Below are 25,108 nucleotides of genomic sequence, written 5' to 3'. Positions count from 1 at the left end.
TCCAAAGGAAAGGTCCCTGGACACTGTGAAAAAACCCACAGACTTGCCAGACACCATGGCGCATGCCTGTCATCCCAGCAGCTCTGGAGGCTGAGGAGGCAGGAGGATCGCAAGTTTAAAGACAGCCTCAGCAATTTAGCGACTCAGAAGAAAAACAGTCCCCTCTCCATGGCTGTCCTGCCCTTTACATGGGCGCCCCAACTTCCAGGCCACCCCCTTTTAGATTGCCATTCTCCTCAGGTTCTCCGATTCTCTTCTCTCAGGCAGCTTCGAAGCCAGCTCAGCCTTGTGGTCATCGCCCGGATGCTCGGCCAAGAGGAACTCCCTCTCTGGCAAGAGAAGATGCAGGTGAGTCTGTATTAGTCAGCTTTCCGCTGCAGTGACCAAAATGCACTGTGCGAACAACTTAGAGGGGGAGGCGTTTATTTTGGCCCATGGTTTCAGAGGGTTCAGTTTGTGTTCGGCCAGTTCCATTACTTTGGCCCTGAGGTGAGACAGAACATCATGGTGGAAGGGCAGGTGGAGGAAAGCTGTCAACTCATGGCGCTGAGAACAAAGAGAGAAAGGGAAAGGGACCAGGGTCAAGATACCCCTTTCCAGGGCACATCCCCAGTGACCTACTTCCTCCAGTTAGCCCCACCAGTAATACACCAGATACGAATCTCCCACTGTTGAGATCAGAACACTTATTATTTAATCACTTCCCCAAAAAGCCCCACCTCAGAGCATGCTGCACTGGGGACCAAGCCTTCAGCATGAAAGATCTAGGGGAACATTCGAGGCCCCGGCCATAACTCAAGTCTGCCTAGCCAGGACAGGAAGGCCTGGGGTGGCCGACCCTCCCCAAGGCCTGCCCACTCCTGAGTCCTGGCTGGTGCCCCAGCCTCTGCCCTAAGAGCTGAGCTGGGTTAGAATGTCTTACCCAAGTTCTTTCAGTCAGCGATTGCTGGGGGCTGGGTGTGCAGCTGAGCGTAGAGCACTTGCACAAGGCCTCGGGCTCACCCAGCTCTGCGAGGATGCTGCCCCACAGACCTAAGTCCCAGCTACTCGGGCCAAGCTCAGGAGTTTGAGGCCAGCCTGGGCAACGTGGCAAGATTCTGTCATCTCTTAGGGGAAAAAAATTCTTGTTTGCCTGCCTACCATATGCTGGGTGCAAGGATTAAGCTGGGTGGAGTGTATTATTTTTTTTTAATTTATCTTTGGTACCAGAGATTGAACTCAGGCACTTGACCACTGAGCCAAACCCCCAGCCCTATTTTGTATTTTCTTTAGAGATAGGGTCTCACTGAGTTGCTTAGCTCCTCGATTTTGCTGAAGCTGGCTTTGAACTTGTGATCCTCCTGTCTCAGCCTCCCAAGCTGCTGGGATTACAGGCATGTGCCACCACACCTGGCTCTGTATCACATTTTTTTTTTTAAGAGAGAGAGAGAGAATTTTTTTAGTTTTCGGCGGACACAACATCTTTGTTTGTATGTGGTACTGAGGATCGAAACCAGCCGCACGCATGCCAGGCGAGCGCACTACCGCTTGAGCCACATCCCCAGACCTGTATCACATTTTTTAAAAATGTGAAACATACGTAATGTAAAATTTATCACCTCAACTTGTTTTTATCATCTTTACTCTGGTTTGTTTTTTGCTTGTTTTGCCAGGCTAGGGAACGAGCCAGGGCCTCATGCATGCTAGGCAAGTGCTCTACCACTGAGCTACATCCCCAGCCCTTTTATTTTATTTTGAGACAAGGACTCATTAAGTTGCTCAGGCTGACCTTGAACTTGGGACCCTCCTCCCTCAGCTTTCCGAGTTCTGAGATTGCAGATATGTATCCCCACACCACACTTTTAACTCTTTTCTTTTTGTGTGATAGGAATTGAACCCAGGAGTACTTTACCATTGAGCTACATTCCAAGCCCTTTCTATTTTTTTTATTTTGAATCAAGATCTTGCTGAATTACTAAGGGTCTTGGTAAATTGTCCAAGCTATCCTCAAACTTGTGATCCTCCTGCCTCAGCCTCTCAAGTCGTTGAGATTGCAAGCCTGTGCCACTGCACCCAGCTTAACTTTTTTTTTTTTTTTTTTTGAATTTTTAATATTTATTTTATTTTAGTTATTGGCGGACACAACATCTTTGTATGTGGTGCTGAGGATCGAACCCGGGCTGCACGCATGCCAGGCGAGCGCGCTACCGCTTGAGCCACATCCCCAGCCCCACAGCTTAACTTTTTTTGAACCCAGGGCGCTTAACCACTGAGCTACATCCCCAGCCCTTTTTATTTTTTATTTTTATTTTTATTTTTTTTTTAAGAGAGAGAGAGAAAGAGAGAGAGAGAGAGAGAGAGAGAGAGAGAGAGAGAGAATTTTAATATTTATTTTTTAGTTTTCAGCGGACACAACATCGTTGTTTGTATGTGGTGCTGAGGATCGAACCCGGGCCGCTCGCATGCCAGGCAAGCGCGCTACCGCTTGAGCCACATCCCCAGCCCCTTTTTATTTTTTATTTGAGACAGGGTCTCACTAAGTTGCTTAGGGCCTTGCTGAGGCTGGCTTCAAACTCAATCCTCCTGCCCCAGCCTCCTGAGCCACTGGGATTAGAGAGTGCGCAACCATACCCAGCTTGTATTGGGCAGAGATTTATGGGGAGATGAGGGGAGCTACAGGGAAGGGAGGCAAGTGACAAGTACCTAACCTGGAGCCCTGCCTCCCCCAGAGAAAGCTGGCCCTGGAGAGCTCTGCCTTTGCTAAGGGCCCAGGTCTCCAGGTCTGTGGGAGACAGAGCCAGGTGCATCCTGACTGTGCTTCCAGCTCCAGGGCCTCTCCACACACTGGTGCCCACCTGCCTGTACCCGGCCATGTGCTCCTCTGCTCTGTAGACACTTGCTGAGCAGCCCCTGTCCCCGGCTCTGCCCCAGGCACCAGGTGCCAACAGGCTCTGGGGAGACAGCACCCAGATGACCTCAGAAGACAGGGTGAGCAAGCCGGCTGCGGCTGTGGTGACTAACTCTGCCTGAGGACAGTGAGGCGGCTTCTGAGGAGGTGCCTGAGCCAGGTCTTGGAGGATGAGTCTGTGCGTGTACCACAGAGGAGAGAGAGCGGGGATCCAGGGCAGCTCCAGGGAAGAGGGAAGGCCAGCAGGGGCCTGCCTGTGACCTGCCTGATGCACTTCCTGTCTCTCCACTGCAAGCCCTGGCACTCCCTACCCTTCTTCCAGGTCTCTGGGCTGCCAAGTGCCCCACTTTCCAGTCTGGCCTGTCAGATCTTCCTGAAACATGCCTTCACAGGGCCATCTAGTCCCCATGACTGCCCACATCAACCCCATGTGGCCTTTGCACACCTACTCCACAGCCTGCCCAGTGGTGCTGTGCTTAGTCCTCTCCACAGGCCAGGCCAGCCCAGCCGTCTCCTGCACACGGACTTGGTTAGGCACTGACCCCTTCACCATAACCAGCTATCACACCCCACCGCAAATAATGGCCACCACCAGAGTGGCAGCCCTCAGTCTATGCTGAGTGCGTGCTCAGTGCCTGCTGCATGTAGCAGCCTGGACCACAAGGACTGTTACTCTCAGATGGAGCAAGGCAGCAGGGAGCCTCCTGAAGGTCATCGAAGGCAGCAATGGGGCTGAGGTTTGAGTTCCAGCCCCCGCCCCAGATCTCAGAAGCCTGGACTGTGCCTGGGACTTCATGCTGAAGATGTCCAGCTGGTCTGGAGCTTTCTTCCTGGGTCACAGAGGGGACTCAAGGGCCTGTCACCCCTGCCCCTCAGAATACACTGCTGTTTGTGAAGGGGCTGTGGGTTGAGAACAGACTCTGGCTCCTTGTAGCAGAGGCCTGTGCTTAGGGGTGGGCCAAGCCGTTCCCAGAGCACCACTGGGCAGCAGGAGTCCACTGTGTCCAAGCCGCTTCGTTCCTCAAACTGGACTGTCAGGCCCCAGGAGCAAGACGCGTGCTTGGAACTGACCGTTAGGGACAGGACTTCTGTAGGTGCTTGGGATGCCACAAGCCTAAGGTTTGCATTTGCCAGAGAGTCCCAGGGTCTATACAGTAATCTCTGTTCCTCTGTTGAATACTGGGAATGTTCCAGAAATAGCATCGTTTCAGCCTCATGCCCCCGTGTGCTCCAGGCACTGATCTGGGCATGGAAGATAGAGCAGAACAGAGTTTAGTCCCTCCCTTATGACACTCACAGTCTGGGGCCTGGCAGACACAGGCACCAAGAAGGCAGGTCATGGGGAGTACCAGATGGTGAGGAGCACTGGGGAGGAAAAGGCAGAGAGGCAGGGAGAGGAGGTGCTGGGAGCATGCTCATATTCAGGGTGAACCAGGGAAGGGACCTTTGCACATGAACTGAAGGAGGAAGGTGGCCTCTGGGAAGAGCACTCTAGGCAGCAGGGCTGCAAGTGCAAAGGCCCTGGAGCCCGCCAGGGCCTCTTGGGTTGGAGGAAAAACAAGGAGGCCAGTGCTGCTGAAGCAGAGGGCTCAGGGTGGGCCAGCAGGAGCGAGGTCAGTCAGGTAAGCGAAGGCTCCCCCAGCCAGACTGTCCACCGTGGGGGTTTTGACTTCTGTGCCACAGTGGAGAGCCACTGGGGGGTTTTGAACAGAGAAGAGAACATGTGATGTGTAAACTCTTTAAAAAACTTCCTCTGGCTGCCTGTAGATCTGGGCTCTGTTTGGGGCAGGGGGTCTATTCCTGCAGTCGTCCTGTGTGGCCGTGGCCTGGGGATGGCAGCATGGGCAGTGGGTTGCCAGATGCGAGGTGTACTTTCCAAGGGCAGGCTGTGGAGTGTGAGAGGAGGGACGGCACCAGAGGGCTCTGGCGGCAGGAGGTAACACCTTTCACCCAGCCAGGCCAGACTCGGCCAAGCAGGCTTGGGAGGAAAGCAGGAGTTTGTTCCTTACCCCGGGCTATGTCTCTTTTGTCAAGTCATGTCTTCCAGTTTGGAAAATGGGCTTCTAGTAGCTGAGATCAAGGGCATAAAAGTCTGCATTTCGCATGGAAAAGTTAGCCACGGTCCTGGTCCTGACCTCTATCTATTCACTCATTTCCCTAAGAAGTTCTCCTAAGCAAGCTGTGTGCCAGACTCAGTGCTGGGCTCTGGGCTGCTGTAGTGAACAAAACTGCCCCAGGGCCAGGTGTGGTGGCCCATGCCTGTGATTCCAGCGGCTCCGGAGGCTGAGGCAGGAGGATCACAAGTTCAAAGCCAGCCTCAGCAATGACAAGGTACTAGGCAACTCAGCGAGACCTGTCTTTAAATAAATAAAGACTAAAAGGGGCTAGGGATGTTGTTGAGTGGTTAAGCACCCCTGGGTTCAGTCCCAGTACCAAATACACCCACGGGGAGATGACATTCTGGAGCAGGAGAACAGATAGTAATATGGGTAATAAGCAGCTAATTTACATGGGCTGGTAAGTGGTGATAATGCTATGGAAAGAAGAGGTACAGGGTAAGGGACTTCAGGCAGGTGTGGCCAGCATGAGGCTGCAGGCCAGGTGGGAGCTCAGGTGGGCAGGCCTCCCTGTGAAGGGGGCTGGAGCCAAGGCTGGAAGGAGGAGCAGCTGTGCTGGGTCTGGTCAGAAGCTCCTGCAGGGGGCCCAGGCTGCTGAGAGCAGCAGCAGGTCACAAGGGACCACTTGGGGTCTTTCAGACATTTAAGACTTGGGCAGCCTTCACGTTCAAATTAGATCCTCTGCCAGTGTTTAAGCTAAGAGCCACTGGCTGGGATGAGTGTCCTCCTCCTCTTGCCAGGCAATTGACAAGGCCAGTGGAGGCCTGTCTTGGGTGAGCCCTTGCTTCTTGCCCCAGGTGTCTGCCCTAATGGGCTGAGTGTTTGCTGAGATGGCTCCCAGCAGGGGGGTGGGTGGGGTGGGGAGGGCACTGGTCCACCCCAGCCCCAGTGGGACCCATGGGGTCCCAACTAGCTCGGACCCTGCAGATACGTGTGTTAGCAGCAGAGGTTGGCTGGAGCGGCCTGAAGGGAAACGGAAGGAAATGAGCTGTCAGATCTGCAGGGGGCAGGTCGCTGCGCCAGCACCCCAGAGCTGTTTTTATGGAGTGCAAGGAAAACCCAGCAGTGAGCCAGTGAGCGCGCAACCGTGGTATCCTTGCCCCGCCCCGCCCTGCCCCGCCCAGCCCAGCCCAGCCCAGCCCAGCCCAGCCCAGCCCAGGCTCCCAAGCCGAGGCTAGCCAGCCAGAAGGCTGAGCTGGGGGCGTGGGGCACAGGGCCCCGCCCCCTGCGCCTGCACATCTCTGAGCTCCGGGCAGGGCAGGCAGGGCTGCCCTGGAAGCTGTCCCCAAACTAGGAAGGCCGAGCCAGGCAGTGTAGCTCTGGTATTGGTGCAGCCCCGAGGGAGCCTCTCTTCACCAGAATTTCCTCCTCTTTCCTGCCGCCTCCTCACCCCTCCAAAGGGGTTCAGACAGGGCAGAGAAGCCCTGGCCCTCTTCCAGGAGCCAAGGCCCTCCCTAGTCCTAGACCCCAGCCCAGCTGTTCCTGTGAGCCCTCAGCACCGCAGCCTGCCAGGTGCTGAGCAGGTGTCAGGGAGTGAGTCAGAGGAGGGAGCCAGGTGTGCCCGCTGGCCAGGGCTCAGCTCTAGCCCATGGCCACACTGCACCTGCTAGATCTGAGGAGAGGCGCCTCTGCAGACCACCGCGGCTCTGTTTCTGCACCTGGCACCCTGCCCCACCCCAGAGAGGCCAGGCACTGGGCCTGCCTGCCTTTGCCCAGCCACACCACAAATGAGCTCCAGGGCATCTGGTCGGGCCTTGTTGGGCCCTATTGAGGCCCTGAACCCTGAGGTGGGTGTTACCAAGGAAGGGCTGGCTGCAGACTGAGGATTTAGACTGGTCACATTCTGCCTGAGGGGTTCAGAGCCTGTTTGTTCAGAGGAGATGGGCAGTTTCTTCAAAAACAAAATGGGAGGAGCTGGGCTTGATGGTGCCTGCCTGTAATCCAGCTACTCCAGAGGCGAAAGCAGGAAGATCACAAGTTCAAGACCAGCCTGGGCAACTTAGCAAGACCCTGTCTGAAAATAAAAATAAAAAGGGCTGGGAATGTAGCTCAGAGGTAGAATGCTCCCCAGTACCACACATGCACAAAAAAGGACTGGGACCAATTGTGGTGGCCCACATCTGTGATCCCAGCAACTCGGGAGGCTGACACAGAAGGATCATGAATTCAAAGCCAGCCTCAGCAACTTAGTGAGACCCTGTCTGTAAATGAAATATAAAGAACTGAGCATGTTGCTCAGTGGTTAAGGACCCCTGGGTTCAATCCCCAGTACCACCAAAAAAGACACACACACACACAATATGTACATAACATATGTAACATATGTCCAAAAGGAAGAGGCTGTGCTGGGGTGGAGATGATGAACCAGGTAGAGAAGATGACGACGATGGTGGTCATCACTCACAGTGACGGGACAGGCAGGGCTCATGTTCTCTCCACGTGTGTGGGAAATGCCACAGTGACAAGTTCAATGAAAAGAAAGGGACAGCATCCTCTCTGCCTAGTGGGCTGGCACAAAAGGAGCAGCTCAGCTGGGCAGGGTTCTGCCCAGTGGCAGAGGACCTAGCTCCGGCTCTTGGTTCTCCAGGGCAGTGAGTGAAGCCCTTCTCAGGGGGCCTTCCTAGTTCATCTGGTTAAGGAAGGGCTTGCCCTGTGCAAGACACGTTTGTGTGTGTGTGTGGTAGAGTCACTCAGGGTCTGAGAGGCCACACAGCTTATCTGTGAGAGGTGGTCTCGGGTCCTCTAACCCACTGCTGCCAGCTGAGTGTGTCCCCACACAGTTGCTTGGCTGCTGCTACCCTCAGTATGTGACAGCCTCCTTGTCTTCCCCAGCTGTCCTTGCTCAGTCAACTCCTGAGCCTCATGAGGCCATCATCCCTGGGACAGTACCTGGGCTCTGAGCCCTTGCCACCCTGCCAGGAGCAACAGCCAAAGGCCAGTGCCGCACTGGACCACAAGGTGAGCACCCTGCACTGTCTGCTTCTACCAGGGCTGTCTTATCTGCTTTGCGCCACCTGCGGGGTCTACAGCTGCCCATCCTGCTAGAGCCCCAGGCTAGACCAGAGCAGAGACCAGCGGTCTTCCTCCTATGTTGAGGGGAGGCGCTCCTCAGCTCCCGAGCCTGTAATTAGAGTCCTTGCCCACGCGGCACACATAGGTACAGGGCGTGGGCACAGGCGTTGCAGGCCAGAGGGCCGCTGTGTGTCTGCTGCACCCGCTGTATCCTGGCTTCCTTAGCCCTGGGGCTCTGGGTTAGCTTTAGAGGACCGGGATGGGAGATGGGGAGATGCTGGGGTGGGTGGGGTGGGCGATGGGAGCACATTTAGGAGGAGGGGGGGTGTCGTTATGGGAGGGGCATCCTCGGTTTCCTTTTTGCAGGGCAGGGCTGGGGCCAGCCTCCCTGCTCATTTTCAGTGATTGTTACCAGGCTGCATCCTTGACCTCCCCACAGTTCTTCCCAATTAACTTTCCAGACATCACCCAGCTTTCCTAAAAGCCACAGTTTGGCTTGTAGGTTTGGAAGCCAAGGGCAACAAGTTACCCCAGGGCCTGGAGGTTGCAGGGCGAGGAGACTGAGGTGAATGTCAGAGCAGAGACAGTGGTGGGTAGGCTTCTGAGGGGGCGCTGCAGGCCCAGCTCCCTGTCCCTGGGTACTGGGGGTGATGAATGGAGATAGGGATCTTCTAATTCAGCAAGGCAGTAATTCCAAAACCCTGCTCAGAGGTGGATGTTGAGGATCCACAAGTCCAGCCTTTGGGCACTGCTCTGCAAATCAGATAAACAAATTAATTACTTAATGAACACAAATGAACCATTAAGAGAGTCCCAGTGCACTTCCCTTCCAGGACACGCAGGGAAGGTGATCTTTCCGATGTGCCTAATATGAGTGCATTTACGAGGCTGCAGCCTCCCTGGAGAGTGTGAGCCACCCGCATGCCCCTTCTCCTCTGCCAAGCACTGCCAGGACACAGGCACTGGTTGCAGAGGCTGGTTATGGGGCCTATAGAAATGTGGCAGGACCAGTCTCTGGGGTGGCCTGAGCAGGACCCCAGGACCTGGGAGGCCTAGGCTGGGGGGAGTGATGAGAGAGAAAAGAAGAGGCTGGTCTGGCCTGGCTCTTGGGGGTCAGCCCCACAACCTCATGCCATAGAGGCAGGGCCCTGCCAGGCCCAGCTTTCCATTTGGTTCCCCTTGTTTCTGAGTCTGCCTGGTGGCACAGCTGTCCCATAGCCTGGGGGGGGGGGTGATGAGCCAGCCGAGGCATCCTCTGTGTTAAGGGGTGCTGCCACGCAGGTAGAGGAACTTGTGAGAAGCATCCCCGCGTCCCCTGGTTGACTGCCATATTGGGGATGGCTGGTTTGGCCTAGAAGCTCAGAGGGGCTGCACATCTTGGCAGAGTAGCCCAGAAGCAGAGTGTGCTGGAGAGGGGGCAGCAGAAGGGGCAGGCAAGGTCACTACAGCACTTAGGACCCTGGACGCAACCCAGGACCACTGCAGGCTCTCAGGGTGAGGGAGAGGAGGACAAGGGTGACACAGATGGGGCTCCAGGTGAAGAAGAGTGTGAAGTGGGCCGAGCTGTGTCCCCTGCCTAAGCGCTGTTCTGACTGGGAGGGGCGAGGTGGGGCTATGACTGGGCAGGCTCCCACCCCAGCTGGCTGACTCCTCATTAGGCCCCAGTGTGTTTCATCTTCAAAGCAAAGATGGGGCTACTCACCAGCCAAAGAGAGCCGCTGGCGTCATCCGCCCTGTTTTACGGGAGTGGTGGTCTGGGTGGGGGCTCAGCCTTTTATCCCCAGAGCTCAAAGTCTTTGTCTTCTGGCCCCTTGAGTGCACTGGGGAAACTGAGACCAGAGTCAGGTCATCCTGAGGTGACCTCTGGTGCAGGAAGTGGCTGCTTTTCCAGGCCCTTGGGGCTACCATGCTGGGCTGCCCACCCATCCCCCCAGCCCAGCTCCTACTCTGTCTGGGAGATTTCCTGCCCTGCTCTGCGGGTCATAGCCCTCCCCCAGCCCTGCAAATAAACACTTCTGCCCAGCTCTTCCCACCTCCTCTCTCTCAGGCACTGGCCAGGCCTCTTCCCTCCTTCTGGGAGAAGGCCCAGGGCACGATGTGGCTTCACCCAGCATTGTCCCTGAGTGCATGAGCTGTCTGGCAGGACCAGGGCACAGCCACATCTCTGTACAGCGCATTCCACTTTGCCACTGGATGGACAGACGGAAGGATGGACAAGCAAATGGATTGTGTTATCATCCGTCTCTCCCTTCCCTGGACTTTCTTCCATTCTGTTCTAGTTATTTGCTCTCCTGCCCGCATTCTGGAAAGCAACCTCTGCACACCTTCTAACCAGTGGCAGGCTCTGGGTCTCTTAATGTCTTTGGGTCCCTAAAGCCTGATGGAGCTCTGGGCTTCAGAAGTGACACCTTTGTAATGAGAGAACCAGCTGCAGGGCATTGTTGGTAATTAGGAAGCTCCTGCCAGGGAAAGCTAGACACCAAGTACTTGAACAAAATGGCTCTTACAGCTGCTCCTCTGCATGGGGGCCAGGAGGATGGGGAGCTTAAGGGGAGGTGGGCAGCCTGGGTTCCTGAATTCTTTGTCCTAGCTAGGTCAAAGTAACTTAGCAAATCACAACAGAGCTTGTAAAGGAGAAGAAAATGCTTCCATGGAATATCCTGCTTAAGGAATTGATTAGCAGGGTGTGGTGGCCCAGGCCTGTAATCCCAGCAGCTCAGGAGGCTGAGGCAGGAGGATCACAAGTTCAAAACCAGCTTCAGCAATTAGCAAGGCCCTAAGCAAAAAAATAAAAAGGGCTGGGAATGTGGCTTGGTAGTTAATTGCCCTTGGGTTCAATCCCTGGTACCAAAAAATAAAAATAAAAGTTAAAAAAAAAAAAATTTTTTTTAAAGGCAGGGTGTGCTGGGGATGTAGTTCAGTGGTAGAGCATCCCTGGGTTCAGTTCCCAAAACCAAAAAAAAAGAGGAAGAGGACAGAAGAAAGGGCTAACTAGAATGCTTTCTTCTGGCATTTTTAAGTATGCCCACCTGCCCTGACACCTGCCCACCTGTATCCCAGCTGCTTGGGAGCCTGAGGCAGGGGGATCACTTGAGTTGAAGGCCAGCCTGGGCAACATAGTAAGACCAATCCCAAAAATAAATAAAATGAAGTCCGGAACCCTCTGGCAGTTGTCAGTGGCCCTGTGCTGTCTTGGTTGGAGCTGGGTTCACTCAAAGGAGAATAAACATCTGGGCAGAAGATGCTCGCAGTCAGGCACAGCCTGGCAAGAGTTAAGTGCCCTGACTGGCAGAACAGGAGAGAAAGGACCTTTGCAGAGTGGAGACTGTTGTGCTTTGGGGCTGGTCCCCCACTGTTTCCCTTTGGCCCACAATTCAATTCTGCAAGAGACAGGTGTCCTCCTGGGCCCTCTGAGAGACTAGCCTGTTAGCCCCAGGCAGACAAACATTGCCTAACCCAACTCCATCACCACCGTCTCCTCCTCGGGGCACCCAGCTCAGCCTTCCAACCCAGAACCAGGGTTTCCTGGTTGGCTTGCTTTTAACTGACAGTTGTGAGCTGAATGTGGCCAGAGTTGGTCTGTTTGTGTTTTGTCCAGTCCCGGGGTCATGGGTGTGTGTTTATTGAAATTGTTGCTCTCTGCTCTTGTTAAGCCTGCCATCGCACACCATGCTCCAGTTTACCAACTTCCCTTTTGGTTTTTGCTTTTCACCATGTCTAGTGCGTGCATGCGTGTGTGTGTGTGTGTGTGTGTGTGTGTGTGTGTACATGCGCGCACACACACATTTGCATGCATGTGTGTGTATACACACATATATATGTGTATACACACACATGCGTATATAAACATGCACACATTTTACATGTTTTGTGTATACATATATATATATTTTTTTTTTGGTGGTGCTAGGAATCAAACCCAGGCCCCTGTGTGTGGTAAGCATGTTCTTTACTACTGAGCCACACTCCAGCCAGATGCTATATTTGATGGGAGTTTTTGGTTCTGTTTTTTTTCCCCCCCATAGAGATTTGGGAGGGAAAAGGAACCAGGATCTTGATGGTGGGATGGAAGTTTTTCCCCAGTTGGTTAAATTTGAGACCTGGGAGGAAGTCACTGTCTCCTGTTGTATGGGAAGAAAAGGAATTGAGGAGGGAAGTAGGGGGTGGGGAGCCTGGCAGACGTGAGGCCCCAGGCTAGTGCTGGGCATCGGAAATCCCAGCTCCTCAGAGGCTGAAGTGGGAAGATCGCAAGTTCAAGCCCAGCTTGGGCAACTTAGTGAGACAGACTTTTTAAAGGGCTGAGGGTGCACCTCAGTGGTTGAGTGCTTGCCTAGCGTGTGGGAAGCCCTGGTACCTGAAAAGTAAAGGAAAATAAAAGGCGGGATCTCACCCAGGCTCCAGTCTCCATAAGTGTCTCTTCCCTGCCTGATGAAGTCCTCAGAGGATGACAGCCTGGGGCTCCCTCAGCATCTGCAGGGCTGCTTCCTCCAGGTGCGTGCCTGGAGGGTCCCCGCCTCTGTCTCCTGGGGCCTGGAGAGGGCTTGTTTGTGGAGATAGTCAAGAGGTGATGTTGGGGGTAAGAGCATCAGGCAGCCTCTGAGGTGGGTGATGCTGGCTGGGGTAAGCCCCCCTACCTGCACAGACTCCCTTACACACCCGTGGCTCTGCCCAGCCTCTGCGCAGGGCGTGGGCCGCTGTGCATTTGTGTAAGCGCGTCCTGTGCATCTTCGTGAATCCTGTGGTGTGCAGCGTGTGTCAAGGGAGCTGGTGAACAAGTTTTGCTGCTTTTGCTCAGGCTGCTGCAACTGCAGACTGCAGCTGTCTGTCCCTGTGCCAGGAGCTGCCTTAGTGGGAGGTGGTGGTGGGGAGAGGCTCAGCTCCCTGCAGAGGTAGGGCAGGGTGGTGTGCTGCCCTGTGGCAGCTCTCGGCTAGCCTCTGCCCTCTCTCTGCACTCTCAACCCCAGCAAGGGAATGTGTGTTCCCTCAGGCTTGCCTTGAGCACAGACTTCTGGTCCTGTGTCACCCTCAAACACACAAGTGGGGCCCCGGAGCCTCTGCCACCGCCAACCCCCAACCCCCAACCCCCATCTGTGCTCTCTGCCTTGTCACATGCAAACACCTGTCCTTCCCTCCTGCCCCTCACCCACAGGGTTGGGAACCTAGGTTAGGCAGGGCTAGGAGGTCTGGGAGGAAGCAGGAGCTGAGGAACAGAAAGTACACACTCAGGACTCCTGAGTTCCTCCCCGGCTGGTGGTTGGTTAATTCCTCCAGAATGAGGAGCATCAGACCTCAAAGAGGCAGCCTCTGAAAAGCTGGCCCTCCTGGGGCAGAGGAGATGGCTGCAGGTCTGGGGACTGGTGGCCCAGGCCAGCTTTGGCTCCCAGGAATTCTGACTTCTTTGCAAGCACATGAGGTCTTGAAGTGACAGGGCCGCACTGGAAGGGCAGGCTGGGCTTCTTCTTTTCTTCAAGCCTGGGCAGCTGGAGGCTGTGCAGCATCTAGGTCCTCTCTGCCTCACCCCAGCTGGGCCAGTCCTCCCCTTAGGGTCTCTCTACCCAGGTTTGTTGGCCCTTTCAGCCCCCCTGGGTGGCTCTATGGATGGTCTTCCTCCCATTCTGACCTGTCACATTATACCCCAAACCCTGCCATCCAAGTCTCTGTCAGCTGGTCCTACCTCATCCACGTGGATTTAGCCCTGCCAATCATATCGCCCGGCTTTGACCAAAACAGTGGACTCTTTCCCAGAAACCCTCCATTCCGGTGCCTATGACTTTGCTCCTTCAGGTCCTCCTCCCTGCAGTGCACAGCCTCCTCTCCTGTCCTTGGATCCCTGTGGTCCATCCCAGCCTGTCCACTCAGGCTGTGGCTTGTGCACTTGTTGCTTCACACACCTGAAATGAGGTGTGTGTGAGGCCAGGTCAGAGTCCACCTCTACCTCCTTCCTAGGCTCCCATTGAAAGCCTGGCCTGAGAAGGTGCTGTGACGTGAGAGACCCTGCCTGCCCCCATGCCCCCAGCCCCGCCAGCTGCCTCTTCTTCCTTCCAGGCTGGCACCAGCTCAGAGCAGATGGAGGAGCAGGACTTTCTAAGTGGGGTGACCAGGCAGCTCAGGCCTTGCGGAAGACTGGGAATGGGTGGGGAAGGCCCCGCCCATACCAGATAGGCCAGAGCCTTCTCAGGTGCCCCCTGCCTTTTCAGCTCTTCTGTGTCTTCTACTCTGTCTGCCAAGCATCTTTAGTGATAGGAGCATCAGTCCCATGGCTGCAGATCAGCTCATCAGACTTAGCTGGACACACTGCTATGAAGCCTTGGCCTTGCTTTCTCCACCTCTTGGCTCTACCCCTTGGCACATTCCCAAGCAGGCTCTCTCCTCCTGGTGGTGTGAGACTCCAGGCTGACCTCCTTTCCTTAGCCACAAGAGCCAGGGGGAAAGAAAGAGCCCCTATCCTAGAGGCCCAACCAAAGTCCCAGAGTCGAGTCTCATTTGGCTTGGCCAGGCTGGCATATGATTGGCTGGTCCAGGTCACATGAGCTCCCCTGGCGTCAGCACTGAAGACACCACCAGAGAACAATCTGGCCCAAGTGCTGGATGCTCTTACAGAGGAAGCGGGTGGATCCTAGATGCCCATAAACCTTGGATTCCACAGCACCCCCTGTTCTTTTTTTTTTTTTTTTTTTCATGCTGATACACTTTTATGATCATCCACCTGTTCTTCCGTCATGGGTAAGAGCCCTATACTCTGATCTTCCTAGGAAGCTCAAGGAGGGCCCTGCTTCCCAGGTTCTTGCCATGCTTACACTCCAGGAGCCAATTCAGTGAGTGAGAAAGAGGACCCCCTGGGATTAGGTTTGTTTCCTTTTTTTTTTTTTTTTTTTTTGGAACCGGGTTTGAACACAGGGGCACTCAGCCACTGAGCCACATTCCAGCCCTGTTTTGTATTTCATTTAGACACAGGGTCTCACTGAGTTGCTTAGCACCTCACTTTTGCTGAGGCAGTCTTTGAACTTGTGATCCTCCTGCCTCAGCCTCCCAAACTGCTTGGATTACTGTTTTGTTGTTGTTGTTGTTGTTTTCCTTTTGTTGTACCAGGGATTAAACCCAAGGACACTTAGCCACTAAATCATATCCCTAACCCTTTTTATTTTTTATTTTGAGACAGGGTCTCATTAAATTGCTTAGAGCCTCACTAAGTTGATGAGGCTGGATTTGAACTCACAGCCCTATTGCCTCAGCCTCCTAAGCCACTGGGATTATAGGCAGCGTGCACCAGTGTGCCCAGCAGATATTGGCCTTGGCGGAAGCCACTGCTCTATGAAGGTGGCCATGTGGATGCCTGGCCCAGTTTCCATTGCCCCCTCACATGGCCCCACAGGCTCATTCTCACACTCACCCCCACATGCTGATGTGCTTGTGCACACATTTAGACTCACATGCTCACTGAGACTCCTGCTGCTCTCTAGGCCACTGGCAGAGCTGGGCTTTCCTGTCCAGAGCTGCCTGAGGTCAGGGTCTGTAGTCCCAGCTGGAGGAGCAGGAAGAGCCCCTTGCCAGGCCCTGCCTGTGGTGTCCCTCACCCCACTGCCAACAGGAAGCTGGGGAGGAAGGGTGGGCTAGGTAGGAGCCCTCTCAAGCATTTGCCTACAGCCCCTAGGTTCTCCACCCCCAGAGGTGGACTGGGCCACACTGTCTAAATGACCTCCCTGAAGCACAGACAGAAGTAAAAGGCCCTCTACCTTCTTGCTTTTGTCCCAGCCCCTGTCTACACCCACTCTCCACCCAGCCTGCGGTGCCATGGCCTCCTGGTTCCCACCCTGCCCTCAGTACCAAGAGCAGGAGCCAGGGCTGCTCAGGGTCCAATCTCCATGTCAGGATAGAGCTTAAAAGAGAACTGTCCTAAACAACTCAGCGAGACACTGTCTCAAAATAAAAAGGGGTGGGGATGTGGCTCAGTGATTGAGCACCCTTGGGTTCAATCCCTAGTACCAAAAAATAAATCAATAAATAAAAAGGATTGCATAGGCCATAGTGGTGGCATGTCTTCATAATCCCTGCTGTTCCAGAGGCTGAGGCAAGAGGATTGCAAGTTCAAGACCAGCCTGGGCAATTTAAGGAGAACCTTGTCTCAAACTAAAACATAAAAATGACTGAAAATGTAGCTCTGTAGTAGAGTGTTTTTGCCAAGCATTCATGAGTGTCTAAATTCAATTTCCAGTACTAAAAAAGAGAGCCTGGAGTGGTGGCACATGTCTATAATCCCAGGGATTCCAGAGACTGAGGCAAAAGGATCACAAGTTCAAGACCAGCCTCCCCAATTTATCAGGGCCCTAAGCAACTTAGCAAGACCCTGTTCTAAATAAAATACTAAACAGGACTGGGGAGGTGGCTCAGTGGTTAAGTGCCCCTGGGTTTAATCTCTGGTACCAAAGAGAGAAAGAGAGTACCACTGTGAGGAGTGTAGGCCTTTGCACTTCCTCTCTGGGAAGCAGGGAACCCAGGTGAGGTGCTCACCCCTGTCCTAAGGAAATGGAGGGTGTGGGTGTGTGCTGGTCTCCTAGGTCCTCCAAAGCCTGGGAAGAGGCCTCTGCCACTCCTCCCAGCTGGAGTCCTAGAACAACTTTCCTCCCAGCAGCTGAGCCGGAAGTCTTATTCCTGTGCAGATGCTCCCCGCCTGTCTCCCATCACCCTAAAGTGTCCTTGTCCCTAGTCTGTGCCCCCCCCCCGCACCCGGTCACTTTGATGTGCAGAACTGGGTGTCCTGCCTGGCAAGCCCTGTGGTGAATGGGGCAGCCCCTGCCTGTGACGCCTGTTCTTTGGCCTCTTGACCCTGTCTTCAGGGATCCTGAGTAGGAAGAAGTATTATGTCACATGTCTCATTTCCTATTAGTTGATCATGTGTCCTTGTCATTTCCTTCTTGCTAGGATTTATGACTGATGACCAGGTCCTGGGCAGAGTCACTTCCAAAGTCAGCCTTCCTTTGGGAGCAGAACTTTGGGTGCAGCCCTATACTCCTTTCAGTGCCTACAGAGGCCACGGTCGGAGGGTATAATCTTAGAGGGAGCTACCTAGACAAGGGTCATACTGTTTGCTCACAGAGACAGGGAAGAAATGGTGTCCTAACAATCAATGTGGCAGGTGCCACATGCTAGGACCAGTTCAGGTAGTATGCCCAGAAAAATGTGTGTCCTTTGATCTTGTGTCCAGGCCAGCCAGATAAGACCTAGCTCTCTCCTCTGGCTGAGGCTCTTGGCCTGGGGCCTGCAAGTAGCCCTGCCTCAGGATTGCTCACCACTAATAATGATTGTTGTTGTTGGCCTAAGCCAAGGTAGAGTACCTAGACCATGCCCTTGGGGCTCAGGCTGGAAAGGACAGCCCCATCTGCCCAGCAGCAGCCTTGGCCTCTCTGTCTTGCCTCTGTGAGGCCCTTGGACCTTTGCTGCAGAGTGAAGAGCCTTGCTGTCTCTTGAGGGTAATGTCCACAGAGTTAGTACCCTTTAGATCTTTCTCTCTCTCTCTCTCTCTTTCTCTCTCTCTCTCTCTCACACACACACACACACACACACGCACACGTGCACACACACACAGCTCCATCCAGCTGGGAGAGTCTGCTCAGCTGTGTCTTACTAGACAGAGTTAGGGTGGTTCATGTTGGGGACCTCTCCAAGCCTCAGCTTCCACATCTGCTGAGAAGTAGGGGTCACCAGGCCCTCTTTGCGTGTTCCCTTGAGTTAGGGTGTGAATCGGTGCTGTAGGCTTCGATATAATAAAAAAGGAGATGGAATCATGGCCTGGTCTCTCCTTAGGTCTAAATGGCTCACAGAGGAGTAGTTGGTTCTAGAGCTGATCTTTAGCACAAGGCTCACATCCGATCCCTCAGAGTCCCCCGCACCCACCCAGCCATGGTCGCAGTGTCACCCAGGGCAGAAATCTGCTGGTGGCAGGTCAGGCTGGGCTGGATCTCCAGGCCTTCGGCTGGATGCACATCCCCCTGGGGTGGCCACCGCCCAGAGCCTGTGGTGGAGCCAGGGCCAACTCTCATTAGTAAGAACAGGGATACCTGCAGGGTGGCCCCCAGGCCCCCGCAGCATAGCGGGGAGAGTCACAGCCTGTGCATTACCACATCTTCCCTGCAGGTGTTCCTGGGTCAGCTTTAGGGTTCCCCTGTCCTCGGCAGCTACCCCAGCGCCTGGCGGAACCTGCTCCCAGAGGCCTCCTGTCCTGGCACCCTCTAGGGAACAGGCTGGGTTTGAAGACCTGCCCAGGGTAAGACTCGGTCTTGAACTGAGGTGGGAGAAACCATGCTGCTGGGGCTAGAGCAGGCGTCCTCCTGGGAGCACCACCCACCCACCCACTCACCCTGCTCTGTGCAAGTAACGGGCCACAGCCTGCTCCCTTGGCGTCAGCTAGAGGGGACTTTCCTGCAAGATGAAGTTCCTGGGAAATGTCCACCCTGTTTCCCTCATGTATTAAGACAAAAGTGCAAGAGAAGAACCCCGCTTGACCTGGGAGACTCTCAAACCAGCTGGAGCAGAACAGAGACGTCACCCTTCCCCTGGCTGTGCGCCATCACTCATTGGGCCTCCTTCCCCAGGGGGAGGGCAGGGCCTGCTTGGAGGCAGGAGAGGCGGAATGAGGCCTGTGCACTAAACCTCTGAGAGGAACCCGCCCAGGCTCCAGGGAGAAGCCCAGGAAGGAAGCCTGGCCTCATGGGCAGGATGGTCCGCCTCGTCCAGTCAGCACTGGGTCTAGGCACGTCCATTAGTCCTGTTCCTGGCTTCTCCAGACTCTATCTCTCCCCACGGCGTTGGCTGAGGTTTCCTGGGTCCCATTTTCCCGTTGGGGCTTCCCAGCCTGTACTCATGCCCCTGTGGGAGGAGCTGGGTTCCTGAGCCAGTCAGGGCCAGCTCCAGACAAGCCCTGGAGCATGGACAGGCCTAGCCACCCTCAGGGGGGCTGCCCCAAGCCACACTGACTTCTCTCACAGAGCCATGGAAGGGACCCCCTGTGTTCCCAGTGCTAGAGATCATGGCAAGGCAGGGGGCAGGCTGCCTTGGCCACCCCTTCTTGTTCTTGAAGAGAAAAACAAAGCCTGGTGTCTCTGTGGTGCCAGTCAAGACAGGTGCGGGCTTGCTAAGTTCAGGAATTGGTCACACTGTGACAAAGCAGGAAGCCTGGCTCAGCGCTCGCATCTGGCTGCTTATTCTGTCCTGCCCTGGCAGGAGGGCCACCATGGCTTCCCTGTGCTCCTGGCCTGCCTCAGTCACCCAAGCAATAGCATTTGAGAAGGAAACTCAGATTCTGCCTGCTCTGTGCCCCTAGTTCCTGCTAAAGTTTGCCTCCCTGACCTTCACACAGGAGTGGGAGATTATCTGGATGGACTCAGACCCCTTTCAAGGTTGAGAGATGGACAATGCTAGGGGTGGAACCCAGGGCCTTGGGCATGCTAGGTAAGCACTCTGCCACTGAGCCACCTCCCCAGCACCCACCCTCTTTTAATTTTTTTTTTTTTTAGTTGTTGATAGACATTTATTTATTTATATGTGGTGCTGAGAATCGAACCTAGTGCCTCACACATGCCAGGCAAGTGCATTAACTGCTGAGCCCCAGCCCCAGCCACACCCTCTTTCAATTTTGTGACAGGGTCTCCCTAAATTGTCCAGGCTGTTCTTGAACTTGAGATTTCCTGTCTCAGCCTCCAGAGTAGCTGGGATTACAGATGTTCAGAACCACCATGCCCACTGTTGTGTTTTTTGTTGCAGTGCCTTTTTTCCAAAACACTCCTGAGGATCTCAGCTTTGGCCATGCTTTCTGGCCTCAGTGGAACTTTCCCCTTTAATAAATAGGGACTGAGTCTGACTGCAGCCTCCCCTGGCTTAGGCCCAACTCCAGGTGCACCTGGAGTGCCCACCCCAGCCTCCAAGCTGAGGCAGCGTACCCCACCTTGGGGAAGAAACCTTATAAAATGTGGTTTGATATGGCTTTTCTCTAGGACTTGCTCCCCAATCCCCATCCCCCCCCCCAAAAAAAAAAAAAAAAAAAAAACAGAATCATTTTTCTGGGACTTTCCCTGCAGATTCGATTATGGGAATCAGTATAAAAACAAAGTTGTGAAACCCGGAGCAGCGTGCGCTGGCTTTTTTCCTCCCAGTAAATTCCCTCTGCACAGGGTTAACAGGCTGACAGATTTCCCTCTGGAGTTCCTCCAGGGGGTTCCTCATATCCTAAGGCCCGCCCTCCCTCAACAAGCCTGCTCCCAGGCGGAGAAGTTCTGCAGCCCCGCCTCTTTTAATGCAAAACCGCCACCCCTGACTCAGGGGCAGGCCTTACAGCACTGTGGATAGTGAAAGGTGTTTACAAGTGAAAGGTCCGAGGGATGTGGGATCTCCAGACCCCTTTTTCCCCCTCTCTGCTCAGTACCTGTCCTTGGCCTTCACACCCTTCCCCACAGCCATCCCCCTAGCCAACGGCTCCATGGGCAATGATGCTTTGTCATTCCCTGCCACCTCACCAGCAGCTTGCTCAATGCCAAGTGTTTTGCTCTCTTGAAAGGGCTCAGCCGGGCATAGTGGTACACACCTGTAATCCCAGTGACTTGGGAGACTGAGATAGGAGGATCAAAATTTCAAGGACAGCCTCTGCAATTTAGCAATGTCCTCAGCAACTCAGTGAGACCCTGCCTCTAAATAAAAAATGAAAAGGAGCTGGGGTTGTGCCTTAGTGGTTAAACATCTGTGGGTTCAATCCTGGGTTTCAACAACAAAAAAGGGAAAGGCCTCAGCTTCTTTTCAAGGTCATGTGTCTCTCCCTTACCCACACCCACCCCAAGACCAGTGAATTTCAGTCACATTATCATGGGAAGTGTCTTGTAATTTTTAGAAAAACAACCAGTTTGTGTTATATTTTGACTCCATGAGTAAAGCACACACATGGTAGAGAAATACTCTTAAGGAAAGACGCGAACTGGGGGTGGAGCTCAGTGGAGTGCTCGCCCACACAACACCCCGAAGAGAAAAGAAAGAACAAAGGGAAAAGGCAGATGAAAGCCCTCGTCCTGTCCTGCGATCTCCAGAGAGGGCCCTGGGTCCCCCTTCCATCCCACCTGCACAGCCACCTTCCAAGGCCACGACCCCAGGCCCGCCCTCAGTCCTGGCCACGTGTCCCCGGTGCTCCTCTGTGTCTTGCATCAGCCTTCAGGATCTGTCTGGTGTTGTCATCTGCCCACCTCCACCCCCACAGGGACATCTTTGCCTCAAATCCTACTGTTACATGGAGGCCCACTTGAGCTTAGTCACTTTCTCCCTGAAGCCCCTGAGCTGCACCCCCAGGGTATCCCCCCCACCACACACACACACACACAAAAAAAAAAAAAAAAAAAAAACAACCCTGGAAGGACTTTGTCCTGGTCCACAGGAAAGCTGAGGTTTGGTGGTGGTTGACCAAATGATTACCTTTCTGGAGCAGTTTCCTCCTTCCCAAGTGGATGAGGCTGTGCCTTAGTCAAGGGACAATTCAGATGCACAGATCTGAGCCATGAGCTGTTTGCCAGGATTGCAAAGGCTAGATGGAGTGAACCCTCTCTCTCAAGGCCAGGCTGGAATACAGGGGACCCAGGGAGCCTCGGGGCCCAGGGCACCGAAAGGGCTCCTCGCCAGTGATCAGCTGGCCTGGGCACTAGGGCACCTAGCACACAGGAAGGTCAGGGGTTTGCAGGTGGGAGCAGAGTTGAGGAGCTTTGGTACCACCCACTGGGGCAGTGGCTTCCCACTGTGTCTCTGGGCCAGCCAGGTGCAGGGCCCCCAGGGCTAATCAGCTTGAGTCAGGTTCCCCGGAGCCTTAGCCACGGAGCTGACCAGGCTGGGTCTTGGGCAGGTATTGCTGTGGGAGCCCTGCAGTGGCCTCTGTCCTCAGGATTTTGTACCATGTATTCAGTTTCAGGAAGTCTGTTCATAGTGCCAAGTTGGTGCCCTCAGTAATGTTCCTGGCTTCTGTTATGGGGATGTTCCTAGGTCAGTGTGAGGAGGCTGCTGCCGTTTCGGGCACCACCTGGGCAAGCTGATGAGGGCAGGGGAGCCAGGGCCCAGACTGTCACCAGGATGGAGCCCTGCCGGCCACCCCCCACCCTCCTCTCCCATCCCAGCTTGTCCTGGGGCTGTTTATCTGCCATAGGCATGGTGACAGGTTTCTAACCACCCTGCTTATCTTAGAGGTAAGAAGCAGAAGGGGACAAGGCAGCAGGAAGCTCTGGGTGGGGGTGGCACATACCCACAGACAAGAGCTCAGAATGCCAGGAGCAGGTTGCCTCTCACCTGGGGCCTGATTTGTTTTTGGGATGCTCCCTGGAAGACATTTTGTAGAGGATGGTGCCAAGAGAGTCCAAGGTGCCCTGGAGTCAGACTGCCTTGGGGTCGAACTGTCCTCTGGTCAGTTTGAAGGGTTCAGCAGCAGGAAGGAGGGTGGAGCTGATGGGGAAAGTGTGCACATGATCCACTCAAACTGCCTCTGCCTGCTCCCGCTCCTCATCCGGGTTTGTGCTGGTCAGGAACTGTGTGCAGGTGCATCATCCTGCAAAGGGCGCCCCTTCACTGTGTGCACAAAGCTGCTTAGGGTTAGTGGCACTTTGGGTCACCCTGTCCACAGGTGTGTGTGCTTCAGCTGATGGGCAGACATCAAAGTGAAGAGGTGCCTCTGGCCTCTCTGCTGGAGGCCCAGCACAGGTTTGGGTGGTTTCTAGATGGAAGGGATTCCTTTTTTGTTTGTTCTCTTTGTTTTGTTTTTGCAGTGCTGGGGATGAACCTGGGGTCTCAAACTCCCTATTGAGGTACATCCCCGTCCTGGATTCCTTCTTTGTCTGAAGGAAGAGGGGACAGTTCATCTAGGGGGGATGCTGGTAGAGCCTGCTGGTGGTCAGAGGTCTGAATGGGTGTGGCCCCAAACCAGCTCACACAGGCCATCCATCCTCTTGGAGATTGTTGCTGGACCCCTGTAGTGGGGAGACTCCACCCTTGGCCCACTGGTCTTGAGGGCCAGGAACCCGCAGAGGCAGGGGCCACATTAGAGCATCTCCTCTCTGCGCTCTCTCCAGGTCTGCTACATGTGCCACAGCCTCCTGACACTGGCTGGAGTGGTGGTCAGCAGCCAGGATATTACTTCAGACCAGTGGGTAAGTGTCCTAAGAGGATGGGACAGGGTTAGCTGGGGTGCAGTCTAGTCCTCTGCCAGGAGCTGCAGAGAGAGGCCCAGCCAGGGTGGGGTGCCAGGGCCTCTTCCTCCCACCAGGTCCCACGACCCATTCTCAAGTGGTCCTGACCCTTGCCCTGTGCCTTTCCTGCCCCACTTGCCTGCAGGCTCTCAGAGGCTTCCCTCCCTCACTCTGGCTGGCCCTCCCTCCTGCTCCTCCCCCAAGTATCCGCCTCCACAGGGTGAGCTGCAGCTGCTCTGCATGCAGTTGGACCGCCACATCAGCACCCATATCCGGGAGAGCCCCCAGGCCATGCACCGGACCAAGCTCAAGGACCTGGCCACCCAGACCTACATCCGTTGGCAGGAGCTGCTGGCCCACTGCCAGCCCCAGGTGGTGCCCCCTCCAGCCCCCAGACCTGGGATGGGAGGGAAGTGGTCAGACTGGGCCGGCCAGAGCTAACTAGCCACATGTCCACTCCACAGCAGCTGCTGAGTTCCTGGCTAGGACAAGGGTGGAGAGGGCAGTTGGTGGGGGAGGGTGGAGATGCCCTGAGGGACCCTCATCATCTTATCAAGAATCCAGTGCCTGGGTGTGTGTGTGTGTGTGTGTGTGTGTGTGTGTGTGTGTGTGACTGCTGAAACATTCCTCTAGTGTGCTCAAGACCCTGGATTCAACCCCCAGAAGGATGGTGGGTAGAGGCCAGGCTCAGCAATTCAATGAGACCCTGTCTCAAAATACCAAAAAAAAAAAAAAAAAAAAAAGTGGGGGGTGGGTGGCTAGGGATGTAGTTCAATGGTAGAGTACCCCAAGGTTCAATCTGAAGCATCTCTTTAAAAAAAAAAAAAAGTGAAGAGTAACTCAGCCCTGGGGAGACAGCACCAGTTTGTCATGAGTAGTGCCTGAAGGGGTACCAATGGTACCAGCTTTCATCGCCCTGTCCACTTTCCCTGAAGACCTGGGGCTGGCCTCCCACTCTATAAACAAGAGTGATCCTGGGCTAACCTGAACCCTTCTGTTTTCAATAGCAGCAAACTTTAATCCCCAGATTGTCACAGACCCTCTAGATAATAATGTTCATAGTTAAAACTTCCTGAAGACCTGTTTGTTGTGGTTGTGTGGTGCTGGGGACTGAATCCAGGGCCTTGTGCATATGAGGCACACACTCTACCAACTGAGCTATACCCCCAGCCCCTGAGGACCTGTTTTTGCATGCATGTACCTAACCCTCATGAGGCAGGTGTTGTTGGTAGCCCATTTTACAGATGAGCAAACTGACCAGAAGCGCTGACAGGTGAGAGAGCTCATCCAGTCACGTAGGCAGTTCTGCAGAGGCAGCTTAGCCTGACACAGGAGCCTGTGCAACCTCTGCTTGGCACCCTCCCCTCTGACCTCCATTTCTCCAACAAGCAGCACCCTGCTAGGCTGGCTTGAGGCTCTGCTGTCCAGGAGTCCCCAGGCCTTGCTGGAGACTGCTGGGCCCAAGAGATCCCTGTCCACACCTTCCTCTCAGGGCTCCCTGACACCCAGCTCTCCTCTGCCTCTTGTGCTTCCCCATAACCTCTGACTTGGGACTGACATGCTGGCCACTGGCTGTAGCTTGTGTCTCAGATTTCACAAGTCCCTGAGAAAGCTAGAGAACAGACCTCACCCTGGGTCCCCCAGGAACTGGACCACACTAGTCTCTGGTGGGAAGCAGTGTGTTTGTCCAGAAAGGAAGGAAGAGTGAGCGGCGGCCTGACAGAGCCAGGGTGCAGGACCATCTCTGTTCACACTCCTGGGCCTGCAGCCATTCGGAGGGAGAGAAGACCCAAGCAGTGCTTTCCTTTATGACATTGTGGTCAAGTAGCCTGTTGACTGCTGTGTCCTTGTCTGGACGGTGAGCCTTGAGGGCATTGCATGGCTCAGAGGTGGCC

General features: G+C 54.6%; 1 protein-coding gene across 6 annotated transcripts in view; it reads left to right on the top strand.

The window, feature by feature from the left end:
• Fam178b (family with sequence similarity 178 member B) overlaps positions 1–25,108 on the top strand; it is an 82,889-nt gene that overhangs the window by 57,310 nt on the left and 471 nt on the right. For 5 of the 6 annotated variants that reach the window (XM_076833388.2, XM_076833386.2, XM_076833387.2 and 2 more), the window contains 4 exons: positions 264–348; positions 7,837–7,962; positions 23,097–23,174; positions 23,433–23,585. In XM_076833388.2, the coding sequence (XP_076689503.1) occupies positions 264–348; positions 7,837–7,962; positions 23,097–23,174; positions 23,433–23,585 (442 nt within the window). The remainder of the gene's footprint in view (positions 1–263; positions 349–7,836; positions 7,963–23,096; positions 23,175–23,432; positions 23,586–25,108) is intronic. The other variant, XM_076833390.2, reaches the window with a different exon arrangement.

This window comes from Callospermophilus lateralis, chromosome 14, assembly GCF_048772815.1.
Source record: "Callospermophilus lateralis isolate mCalLat2 chromosome 14, mCalLat2.hap1, whole genome shotgun sequence".
NCBI classification, from domain to species: Eukaryota; Metazoa; Chordata; class Mammalia; order Rodentia; family Sciuridae; genus Callospermophilus; species Callospermophilus lateralis.
This window is presented reverse-complemented; position numbering and strand designations above follow the sequence as displayed.